At 47.2% G+C, this 12,140-nt stretch overlaps 1 protein-coding gene across 2 annotated transcripts in view; it reads left to right on the top strand.

The window, feature by feature from the left end:
- Positions 1–12,140, top strand: part of ABCA2 (ATP binding cassette subfamily A member 2) — a 102,391-nt gene that overhangs the window by 72,486 nt on the left and 17,765 nt on the right. For both annotated transcript variants that reach the window (XM_083485647.1, XM_083485648.1), the window contains 9 exons: positions 2,459–2,671; positions 3,710–3,812; positions 4,383–4,711; positions 5,452–5,665; positions 6,290–6,395; positions 7,391–7,502; positions 8,086–8,146; positions 10,081–10,255; positions 11,563–11,678. In XM_083485647.1, coding sequence (XP_083341773.1) covers positions 2,459–2,671; positions 3,710–3,812; positions 4,383–4,711; positions 5,452–5,665; positions 6,290–6,395; positions 7,391–7,502; positions 8,086–8,146; positions 10,081–10,255; positions 11,563–11,678 — 1,429 coding nt within the window. The remainder of the gene's footprint in view (positions 1–2,458; positions 2,672–3,709; positions 3,813–4,382; positions 4,712–5,451; positions 5,666–6,289; positions 6,396–7,390; positions 7,503–8,085; positions 8,147–10,080; positions 10,256–11,562; positions 11,679–12,140) is intronic.

Here is a 12,140-nt window from a genome sequence, read left to right as displayed (position 1 = left end):
TAACATGATGGGACTCAGCTACATGTGCTTTGACCCTAACAGGGTGTGGAACTAGCACTTAGAATCATAGAATCGTAGAGACCACCAGTCATCAAGTCCAACCCCCTGCTAAAGCATCCCTGACTGGTGGCCATCCAACCTCTGCTTAAAAACCTGCAAGGAAGGAGAGCCCACAACCTCCCAAGGGACACCGTTCCACTGTCTAACACCTCTTACTGTCAGAAAGTTTTTCCAGATGTTTAGTCAGAATCTCTTTTCTTGTAACTTGAAGCCACTGGTTTGATTCCTACTCTCCAGAGCAGTAAAATGAGCTTGTTTTCCTCCAAATTCCATCTGATAGCCCTTAAGATATTTGAAGATGGCCATCATACCTCCTCCCAGTCTCATCTTCTCCAGGTTAAACAAACCCAACTCCCTCAAGGAACCACTAATAGTGGTTTGGGTTTGGTCAGTAAACCAGCTACGAATCCACCTAACAATTACCTCATGCACCCCACATTTTACCAGCTTCCTTGCAAAGATATAATGGGGGACTTTATCAAAATCAGGATTTTGAAATCAAGATACACTATGTACACAGCATTCCCCTGATCCACCAAGTTTGTAACTCCATCAAAAAAAGAAATGAGAATCGTCTGGCATGACTTGCTTTTGAGAAACCCATGTTGAAAAGCATCCCATGCTTAGAAAAGCATCATTTTCTAAGTGCTCACAGACCAAATGTTGAATTATCTGTTCAATGACCTTTTCTGGTATTGATGTCAAGCTCACTGGTTGGTAGTTATGCAGGTCTTCTTCTCCCTTTTTGAAAATGAGGGCAACATTTGTCTGCCTCCAGTCTGCAGGGGCCTCACCTGTTCGCCAAGAAGTCTCAAAGATCATAGGCAAAGGCTCTGAAATTACACCTGCAATCTCCTTCAGTGTACCCTTGGGTGCAGCCAGGGGTGTAGTTCCCGGTATGTGTGTACGCCCTCCGGCGGGAATGGAGGCCACCATTGGTCAGGGTGTGGAACAGGGCACCCTCAGTGCCCCATCAACCTCTGTGCCATCAGCCAGTGGGCAGAGGGCGAGGCTCAGGGTGTGAAAAGCACCCTCCACACCCTGCTCCTCCCTTGATTGGTGCTCAAGAGCCCACCTGTCAGAGGCAGCGACTGGGTGAGCGCAAGGAGGGAGACTGAGGGGGGTCTGATGCTGTTTTTTTTTTTTAGAGGAAGGGATCTGTAAGATAAGCTAACAGATTGGTTTGTGAGGCTGCTTCTGCTTCTCCCCCTGGTGGGCAGGTGGGGAGTGTTGGTTATTTATGGACACCAGACTAACTGAAACATAAAAAGCCCAGACCTCTGCCCCAAGGGGCTTCCAGTCTAAATATATGAGAGACCACTTCCTGCCCTGCAGACCCTTCCAGGTGCTGAGACCAGCAGAGGTGGCCCTGTTGGTAGTTCTACTGCCCTCAGAGGTTTGGAGTGGTGGCCCAAGAGAGGGTCTTCTCTGACCCTGAGCTGTGGAGTCCCCTCCCCAGAAAGCTGGATCTGGCACCCTTGCCATACAGCTTTTGGGGAATGCTAAAGGTGCACCTCTGTACCCTGGCCTTTGACACCTGAGATGTGTTTCTTCAGAGCCCACCCTGTTTATGTAAATGCAAAGTGCTTCAACTGTCTATGTGGTGTTTTTTTATTCTGGATTTTAAATTGCTGTAATCCACTATGGGGCCTGCTGGCAAATGCTGGGCGATAAATAAATGTAATAATAAGAATGATAATAATACAACCAACTCACATCTTATGCGGGGATTACATTTCAGGGATGGCATTTAAAGCCAAAATTGTTTAATATCAAAGTACCCGCTTGGAACTGACCCTACACAAGCAAACTTGCCTTCTGGAGTGACCCAAACAAGTCTTACCCTCCCCAGCAAGACATGTAGCTTTTAAGCTCCCTGCCTTGCTTACTGGGCTCTTGGAGGCTATTGCAGAAACTCAGATAGACCCATGAGATCTGACAAGAGCCCACCATAGTCTGGTAAGCAAGGAGGAGATCTTAAAAGCTCTTTCTGCGCTGGGATAACCCTGCACAAAAAGAGCTTTTAAAGCTCTCCGCCTTCTGTGCATTTAACATTTGTGATTTTGACCGGTCAGCCGTCCACCGCATAAAGTTGAAATTGCACGAATTAAATGCGTGTTAAGTTGTATTAAGTAAATCATTTTGACAGTGGGGAAGACTGCAGGAGGTGAGGGGGGGCAGGAGAAGGCACAGGACTCAAAGCACCACATGAACACCACTCTGTGGGGTACCACTCCTATAGGCCCTGTGTCTCTAGGACTTCCATGTGGGCTCCTCTTCTGCCTGTTTTCGGTAGATGGGGGTCATATATCTGCCTGCATCCTGTTGTTTTTGGACCCCACCCTACGAGAGAGAGAAAGAGAAGCCTCAGTCTCCCCTCTGCTCTTTCCCGCTGCAGACCCAGAGGCGGACCTGGAGGAACATGCGCTGGTGGGGCAGGGGAGCATCAAGCTGGAGGGCTCTTGGCTCAAGCTGCGCCAATTCCACGGGCTCATCGTCAAGCGGTTCCACTGTGCCAAGCGGAACACCAAGGCCCTCTTCTCCCAGATCCTGCTACCTGCGTTCTTCGTCTGTGTAGCCATGACAGTGGCTCTCTCCGTGCCCGAGATAGGTAGGTGCACTTCGTTCTGAAGCAGGCTGTTCCTCCAGCGGTCTCCTGAAATACAGAAGGCCAGATTATTAACTGATTGATTATTTCATTTAGTTTCATTTCATAATATTTATATGCCGCTTGATTGTAGAAGACCTTAAAGCAGTTCACACACAAAAAAAAGAATAGAACACAGTAAGTTTCTTTAGTAAAAACAATTACAACATTATTATTTTTTAATAAGCATACCAGCATTCTAAATCTCTGACTAGGCTTGCCTAAACAAAAATATTTTTAAGCAGGTACCAGAAAGGGTACAGTGGCAGGTAGTTCCAAAGTCTAGGTGCTGCCACACTGAAGATTAAGCCTGGTATACTGCTGAGATGAGAGCACTGGGCTGTTTTAACAGTGGCACCTAGACTGTGGATCTCAGTCCCTTGGAGTAATATAGCTTCCGTTGTTCATATTTCTTTTTGGATCTGTTTCAGTTTCAGAGGGGCCTTTGAGTTATTGCTATCCTGGTTTTCTAGTTCAGCGGCATGGTCATCATATTTGTTGTTTGGATTCTGGAATTTAAAACACTTTTACATTGTAAACTACTTTGGAGGTCTTTGGGACGCGTGCACAGTGTATCTTCTGTTAAAACATCTGCCCTAGATCCCGATATGCTCCTGGGCCAGGTTCAAGGTTCCTGTGTTGATATACAAAGCCCTTGATATACAAAGCCCTTGATCTACAAAGCCCTTGGGTCCAGGGTCCCTTGAGCGCCACCTGGCTGCCAAATTCTACACCAGCTGAAGTTTCTGAATCTTCTTCATAGGCAGCCCCACATAGACTGTGTTGCAGTAAGACTGAGAGTTTAAAAATGAAAAGATGGTGTGCTTTGTGGAAAAACTGGAAGAGATCAGGAAGGGACCAAGAGGTGTTTAGGGGTGGAGGGAATCCATAGAATATTGGGGGAAGGATTCATATATCCCCACCCCATGCATTTTAGTGCTTAAATTGGGGGTATCTCTTAGAGCTTCAAAGCAGCTGTAACAAATGTTGTTTGTTTCACAGGAGACCTACCTCCTCTCATCCTCTCGCCGTCCCAGTACCACAACTACACCCAACCCAAAGGCAACTTCATCCCATATGCCAACGAGGAACGACGCGAATACCGGTGAGAGCTCTGTCATTCCACTTTTTCCAGATCTGGAGAAAGAAGCCCTAGGGACTCTGGTTACACTTTATTTTTCTGAAAGGTTGCATGCAGAGAAAGAAGAATTTTTTCCAGCTTCAACTTTGTTTGTGATGGGAAAAGAAGCCTGAGTAGGATTTCCCATGGGAGTCACCAAGGCAGTAAACGTTCCGAGGCCAGAATATCCAACAGATATTCGCTAAATTTTTGTACATCTTAGATAGTCTTGAGGAGGTGAGGTACCATCTGTGCTGCATCTTTAACATATTTTCCTTGATGTTATAACACGCCGTAAATTTCATATTTGTTCTCCAAAGATTTCCCCATTCCGTCATGATTATTGGGCGGCCAATATCCTGTGCCCATCTAATCATTGTTTTAAAAGCTCTTCAGCTCTCTCCCCCACCCACCTTGCTTTCTAACTGATATTACTCTTTTCTGTGAACTGCCCTGAGACCTCTGGGCACAGGGTGGTATAATAATAATAATAATAATAATAATAATAATAATAATATGATGATGATGATGATGATACATACCCTCCTCTGGCAGGTTCAAGCAGTCAGCAGATGCGAAGCCCCAGCAGTTGGTTGAGACCTTCTACCGTCCCTCGGGAGTGGGGGCCACCTGTGTGCTCAAGACTGCTTTCAACAGCACATTGGACCAGCTGGTGCAGTCCCTGAACCTCAACAGCAATGAGTCGAAGATGCTGGCGGCAAAGTACTTTGATGCTATGTGCGTGGATTCCTTCACCCAGGGCCTGCCCCTCTCCAATTTTGTGCCGCCCCCTCCGTCACCTGCCCCTTCTGACTACCCCTTCTCCCTGGACGAGGACTTGCTGAAGGCCTGGAACTCCACCACTTACCCCTCCACTGTCAGAGGTAAAGTTTGGGAATCTGCCATGTTGGGTTGAAGCTTTGGGTTGAAAATCCAAATTGAGCAGTAGCACTATTAGGGTACCTGGAAGCAGGAGTAGAAAAGGGATTTCAGAGCATGTTGCCAACTGCAGCTAAAATGCCTTACTTACTGGCAAGGCCAGTTCTGGGAGATCTTGTGGGGCCATGCCAGAGCCAACACGCCATGAAGGTCTTGCTCAGTAAGCCAGGCTGAGCTCTTAAAAGCTCTTTTTGTGCCGGGAAGATCTTCCATGGATTTAATTTGCACGGTTTCGACAGCCTTCAACCGCACAAGGTTGAAATTGCACAAGTTAAATGCTCATAGATGTCATTGTACTATATAGATACAGATAGAGTGGTACCTCTGGTTGCGAATGGGATCCGTTCTGGAGGCCCATTTGCAACATTAATAGAAAGCAACCTGCAGCTGTGCATCTGCGCACGCACGGGTTGCGATTTGCCACTTCTGCGCATGCTCGTGACATCATTTTGCGCGTCTGCACATGCGCGAGTGGCGAAACCCAGAAGTAACTCTTTCCAGTACTTCTGGGTCACCGCGGGACGCAACCTGAAAAAACGTATCATGAAGCGGACGTGACATGAGGTATGTCTGTTGGCTATTTTTAAAAGAATGCATGGAGGTCCCTTCGTTCTTCAGTTGGGACACAGCACGGGAAGGAATAATCCTTGTGCTTAACCCAGCTTCTTTGCTCTTCCCCTCACAGAGACGGTAACTTCTGCCCCATCACTGGCCAGCATCATCCACGAGCCCATCAAGTGCACTTGCTCTATGCAGGGCACCGGCTTTTCCTGCCCCAGTGGAGTCGGGGGCCACCCACCACAGAGGAAGGTTGTGACGGGCGACATTCTGGTGGACATTACTGGGCGCAACGTCTCAGAGTACTTGCTGTATACATCAGACCGCTTTCGGCTGCATCGGTAAGGGTGGGTGTGTTGGGGAGGGAGGGGAAGTGAGGCAGCTGTCTGCCTCAGGACAGGGCCTTTTCTGTGGCTGCTCCCATATGGCAGGATCCCCTTCCAAAGGAGGCCAGATTGTCTCCCTCCTTGTTATCCTCCCACCTGGCAGGCTAAGGTGTTGACAGTCAGAGCAAAAAGCATTTAAATGCTGGTTTTAAATGTGTTTGAATGTAATTTAACTATTGTTTTGGCAAGTGTGCTTTTTTTGCTTTGCATTTTGCAATGATGTTTTTAAATGCTAGAAGGCACCTTGAATTCCAACTTAGGAGAAGAGTGAGGTATAAATGCAACAAATAATAGTAATCTGTCTCTGCCATTTTGTTTTGGTTTGCTCAGTCTGAGAGCAGCCTAGGCAGCAGCCTCATGGAGGCTGGTCCACCAGCTTTAGTCTGCCCTCACCTAGCTCCTCACCTGCCTGCCTTTTTACAACTAGCCAAAGGGTTGTTTTGGCCCCGGCTTCACCACTTTTGATCGTACCAGTCCCAATGGGCCACGTGGCCCCACTGCGCCTCGGTTTTGCAAAATTTAAACCCTTTGTACTGGTGTGAGCTCTGCATTTCTTCTCTGCTGTCTGTTCTCGCACAGGTACGGAGCAATGACCTTTGGCAATCTCCTGAAATCCATACCAGCATCCTTTGGGGCCAAAGCTCCTCCCATGGTGCAGAAGATTGCTGTCCGGAGAGCTGCCCAGGTATTCGCTTTTTAAAATATTAATATTTCTATAGCCTGTCCTTCATCGATACAGATACTCGATAAAGTAGCAACCACTACCATGAAAGCAGCTGCAACCAGCAGAGCAGGCTAAACGTGGGACCAAAGGTAGGAGACCCTAGTTGTCCTTCTGTTTCATTTTGATCAGAATAGAGATCCATCTTCAGTATAGTAGATAAGGATGTTGGGCCAGATAAGGATGTTGCCCCCCCCCCAGAGGTTTTGGACTACAACTCCCAGGCAGCACAGCCATGCTGGAGGAGGTAATACAGCTTTGCTTGTTGGAGGGTGATGGGAACTGTAGTCCAAAGGCTCAAGAGGCCATCAGGTTGGAGAAGGCTGTAGTAGTGCATGTGTGGTTTGGGAGCTGCACGGCCGGGGGGGGGGGGGAATGCTGTCCAAGGTTGTAAAGACTGCGGAGAGAATAATTGGGTGCACTCTTCCCACCTTGGATCAAATCTATGCTGTCAGGTGCCATAAGAAAGCTGCAGAGATAGCGCAGGATAGTGCGCACCCCGGAAATGATCTCTTTCAGCTTCTGCCTTCTGGAAGAAGGTACAAGGTTATAAAGACTGGGACTAGGCACCTGAGAAACAGTTTCTACCCAAATGCAATTCTTGTTCTAAATGCAGTATAAGGAGTCTCTATAGTATATTGTATTTTAAAATGGGGTTTCAGAGTTTTTAGGGGGTTTTGAATGTCTTATGTAGATTTTTCAATTTCATTGTTCTGTATGGGGCAATAACAATAAACGATATTGTATCGTATCGTAGAGCCAGGATGGTTTGGGTTCAAATCTCAGATCAGCCATGAAGCTAATTGGGAGGCTTTAGGGCAATCACAATATTTTGCATGACCTACCCCTCCAGATTGCTGCGTAGATAAATGTGGCTGCCGGTCTGTGCTCCTGTTAACAGAAGAGCAGCTTTGCTCAGAAATATTTAATCTCTCTCCCCCATATCTCTCTTTGGCCAGGTTTATTATAACAACAAGGGCTACCACAGCATGCCTACGTACCTCAACACCCTCAACAATGCCATCCTCCGTGCCAATCTGCCCAAGACCAGGGGGAACCCCGCTGCCTATGGTGAGCCAGTCAGCCCTTGTGTGTTGAAATTGGGGAGCGGGTTGAAAGGCAGAAGATGCTCAGCACTTTATCTAAACTTCTGGACGTAGCTGGATTTCGTTTTATTTGTTGATTTCCACTTAGTTGCTCTTAACACTGCAATGGTGAAAGTCTGTTTAATATTTTAGGAGGCCTCTTGCAAGTGTGCCTCTCTGCTCCTTACATCGGTTTTGGATGGTCCATATGTGAAAGATGCTCTTTGATCAGAAATATGTTGAAAAGAAAAGATTCTAGGAAAAGAAGCTTGTGTCTGCAGGGGCTTACGCAAATGGCTCTTATTTTGCGGAATGGGAGCACCATGTCAAAGGAGTGTCTTGCATGTAGGCCTTCCACAGCCTGGTGCCCCCCCCCCCCCCAAAAAAATGTCTTGGACCACAGATCCCATCAGCCATCCAGAATTTCCTGGTTGGGGCTGATGGGAATTGTAGTCCAAAACATCTGAAAAGCACCAGATTGGAAATGGCTGGTTTTGGCTACAGTTTCTTGCCATTCTGCAGTGCAAAGCAGTTCATCCAATTCCTATTCTTCTCCTCTTACACTCCAGGTATCACCCTGACCAACCACCCGATGAACAAAACCAGTGCCAGCCTCTCTTTGGATTACCTGTAGGTATCCATTTATTTACCTTTGCTTCAAAATTTAAAATGAAATTGGGAGTGGTTTTGGTTCTTTGAACCGATACAGTGCTACATGCTTTTTCTTTCCTTTTTAAAAAGAGAATAATAATGTTATCATTTATACCCTGCCCATCTGGTTGGGTTTCCCCAGCGGAATAAAATAAACAAATGGGTAAGGGGAAGAGCTGGCAGAGTTGCCTTCATCCCCTCCTTTGTTTATATTATTCTGCAGCTCCTCACAGCCCTAGTCAACATGGCTGTGGTCCCCCATATTATCCTTTGGCCATGTTGGCTCATGGGGGTTGTGGTCCAAAACATCTGGAGGGATACTAGGTTGGGAAAGGCTGGATTGAAGAAGTCAGCTCAGGAGTACACATGCATTGTTTGCAGAAGGACATAGGTCCCATCGCCAGCAAAGTATCTTGGATAGCAGGCAACAGGAAGACTCTTCTTTCTTCCTGAGACCTTAGAGCAGGGTGGTTCAACCCATGAGGCCTTTTTTTGGCAGCTCTTGGTGGGTGTGGAGGACTCCCTGGTCCTGAATGGGGTAGCTGTGCCCCTGAAGGACCAGGTGTGCAGCCTGGGAGTCATTCTGGACTCAGAGCTGTCCATAGAGGCGCAGGTCAATTCTGTGTCCAGGGCAGCTGTTTACCAGCTCCATCTGGTACGCAGGCTGAGACCCTCCCTGCCCACAGACTGTCTCGCCAGAGTGCATGCTCTAGTTATCTCTCGCTTGGACTACTGCAATGAGCTCTATGTGGGGCTACCTTTGAAGGTGACCCGGAAACTACAACTAATCCAGAATGCAGCAGCTAGACTGGTGTCTGGGAGCGGCCGCCGAGACCATATAACACCGGTCTTGAAAGACCTACACTGGCTCCCAGTATGTTTCCCAGCATAATTCAAAGTGTTGGTGCTGACCTTTAAAGCCCTAAACGGCCTCGGTCCAGGATACCTAAAGGAGCGTCTCCACCTCCATCGTCCTACCCGGACACTGAGGTCCAGCACCGAGGGCCTTCTGGCGATTCCCTCGCTGCGAGAAGCCAAGTTACAGGGAACCAGGCAGAGGGCCTTCTCGGTAGTGGCTCCCGCCCTGTGGAACGCCCTCCCACCAGATGTCAAAGAGAAAAATAACTACCAGACTTTTAGAAGACATCTGAAGGCAGCCCTGTTTAGGGAAGCTTTTAATGTTTAATAGGTTATTGTATTTTAGTGTTTTTTTGGAAGCCTCCCAGAGTGGCTGGGGAAACCCAGCCAGATGGGCGGGGTATAAATAATAAATTATTATAATAAAAAACATCTTAAAGCCTTAAACATTTACTTTTTGTGTCATGTGTTGTTAACAAAGCACATACATCTGTTTGTGCATCAAATTTGTTAAATAATTGATTATATTAAATCTATTACTTGTGTGTTTAGTTATACATATTTAATTAAATATATTGTGTATATTAAATAATATTAAATATATTGTGAACACTTTAATTTACAATATGGAAGTTTAACTCAGTGTGTGGCCTCTGCAGGTTCTATGTCAAAGTATTCTTACAGCCCACTTGGTATGAACAGTTGGACCGCCCTGCCCTAGAGAGTTGCAGCCAGTCAAAGTAGATAATCATGGGGTAGATGGACAAATAGTCTGGCCTGGTCTAAGGCAGCATCTGGTGTTGCTTAGCAGGTTGGCCCCCATCAAATAAACTACCTTTAGTCTGCAGTGCCAGTCACACTTATTGGAACTCATTGGGGTTTGCCCCTGAGTTGACGGGCAGGGCTTTGCACTATAGAGCGGATCAGAGGCCGTCACACTCATTTAGAAACACATGTTTCTTGCTACCTAGACCCCATAGCCTATAGCAGATTGCATAATGGCGCCTGGATTTATTGCCCTGTGTCTTTCTCCTCCTTTTTCTGGCCATCCATAGCCTCCAGGGCACCGACGTGGTTATCGCCATCTTCATCATTGTGGCCATGTCCTTTGTGCCGGCCAGCTTCGTGGTCTTCCTGGTGGCAGAGAAGTCCACTAAAGCCAAGCACCTCCAGTTTGTCAGCGGCTGTGACCCAGTGATCTACTGGCTGGCCAATTACGTCTGGGACATGGTATCTTCACAAAGCTTTTATTATTGTTGTTGTTGTTATTGTTGTTATTTTAAATCTGATCCAGAAAAGCAGTTCGTGTTCTCACTTGTTTGTTTGTTTGTTTGGTTGGTTGGTTGTAGCATTTCTACTCTGCTGTTCAGCCATAAAGGCTCTTTAAGTGCCTTATATACAATCAGTTGAAACAAGAAAGTCCCTGCCCCTGCAGGCTTACAATCTTAAAAGGGGGGGGAAGCACAACACACGAGGGGAAAGGGGCAGGGAGAGAAGGGGGGATCAAGTTCAGACAGCAATTCAGGGGTCTGCAAGGTTTACCTCGACTGGGCTGGTTCACTCCAACAGAGATCCCTCCATGGGCCGGATTGCACGTGTGATTTCTGGCGTCTGCGCAGACGTGGTTTTTGGCGCCGCAGAAGCAAGTCCCCGTGCCACGCTGCACTGATTTAGCGCAGTGCACAGGGACTCGCCGAGCGAGTGGCTCAGTTCGGGGGCAGCTCAGGGGCTGGTTAAACAACCCCCACGGGCCGCTTGTGGCCCATGGGCCTTAGGTTGCCGGCCCCTGCACTAATTCTTCAATAGTTGTTCTTATAATGACCAGCTGGCACAGTTCAGCGGCAAGAGGTGTCTGGTGGAGATGGGCTTTTGTCAAAGCTGATGAAAGGAGACTTCTGCTTCCTATTCCTCCTGCTGAGGAAGCCTGATGGAGTGGCTGCCCCCAGGTGACAAGTCAGGGGAGAGGAGCTGGCCTGTCACAGCAGAGCCAAAGGAGAGAGTTCTTGTGTAGCCAGGTTGGGGGAAGCCTTCCCCTGGTATGTCTTGAAGTTGCTGTGAATCAGACTAATATTGTTATTTCAATAGGCCAGTTTATAAAATGCAACACAAGCGTTGCCACATAATATCTGTGCAGCTTAAAACCCAGGGCAATTATATAAACACAATTTATGGCAGTAAGAAATGTATAGTGAAATACAGATTCTCTTCAAAAGCAGCAGCATAAAAATTAAGGGATCAGAAAATCAGCAGCAGGGTATCTAAAATACAAAAACAGTTGCACAAATACATAATCTCCTTCCTATGCAAAAGTGGCTCTTGGTTCTGGCTGCCCACAGAAAATGAGAGACCCTCCCGGCCTCTCGCCCTAGGAAATCTTCACTTCCTTGACTCACTCAGGGTCCTTCCGCTTTCTGTCTGCAGTTTTCATGTCAGAAAACGCAGGATTGAATAGCAGGGGTTGTGGTGGTGATGCAAAGCCTCTCCTTCTAGAGACTCTCTGTTCTCATGCTTTCCTTACCTTTTCTTCCCTCCTGCAGTTGAATTACCTGGTCCCAGCAACCTGCTGCATTATCATCCTCTTTGTGTTTGACCTGCCAGCATACACCTCGCCCACCAACTTTCCAGCTGTGCTCTCTCTCTTCCTGCTTTATGGGTACGTTGGCACAAAGAGCAAAACTGTTGCATTGTCCTTGTGGGCATCCAGAATGATCTTCAGAGAGAGGGGGGATGAGGGGTTATGCCTGTTCCCTCTGTTTTGGTGGCACTGCCATGTTCAGGGGCAGTCTACCTTAGAGAACCAGATATTGGGAACATGCTAGGGAGGGCAATTGCCTTCCTGCCTTGCTCACAGGCTTCCCATTGGGGCATTTGGTTGGCCACAGTGGGAAGCCCAATGGACTTGCTTTGGTCTGATTAAATGGTGCAAATACTTCAGCTTTTTGGCCAGACTCTGCCTCTGTATATATGATTTCCAATTGTACAAAAATATCATAACAACCAGATTTCTCTGGCTGCATAAACCAAATGTTTATCAGATTATCTGAGGGTCTGCAATGAATAAAATCATCAACAGTGATTTAGATTGAATCTCCTTTTTCGATCCATTAAATGGTGG

This window comes from Podarcis liolepis (assembly GCF_965112155.1).
Source record: "Podarcis liolepis genome assembly, chromosome: Z".
In the NCBI taxonomy this organism is placed as follows: domain Eukaryota; kingdom Metazoa; phylum Chordata; class Lepidosauria; order Squamata; family Lacertidae; genus Podarcis; species Podarcis liolepis.
This window is presented reverse-complemented; position numbering and strand designations above follow the sequence as displayed.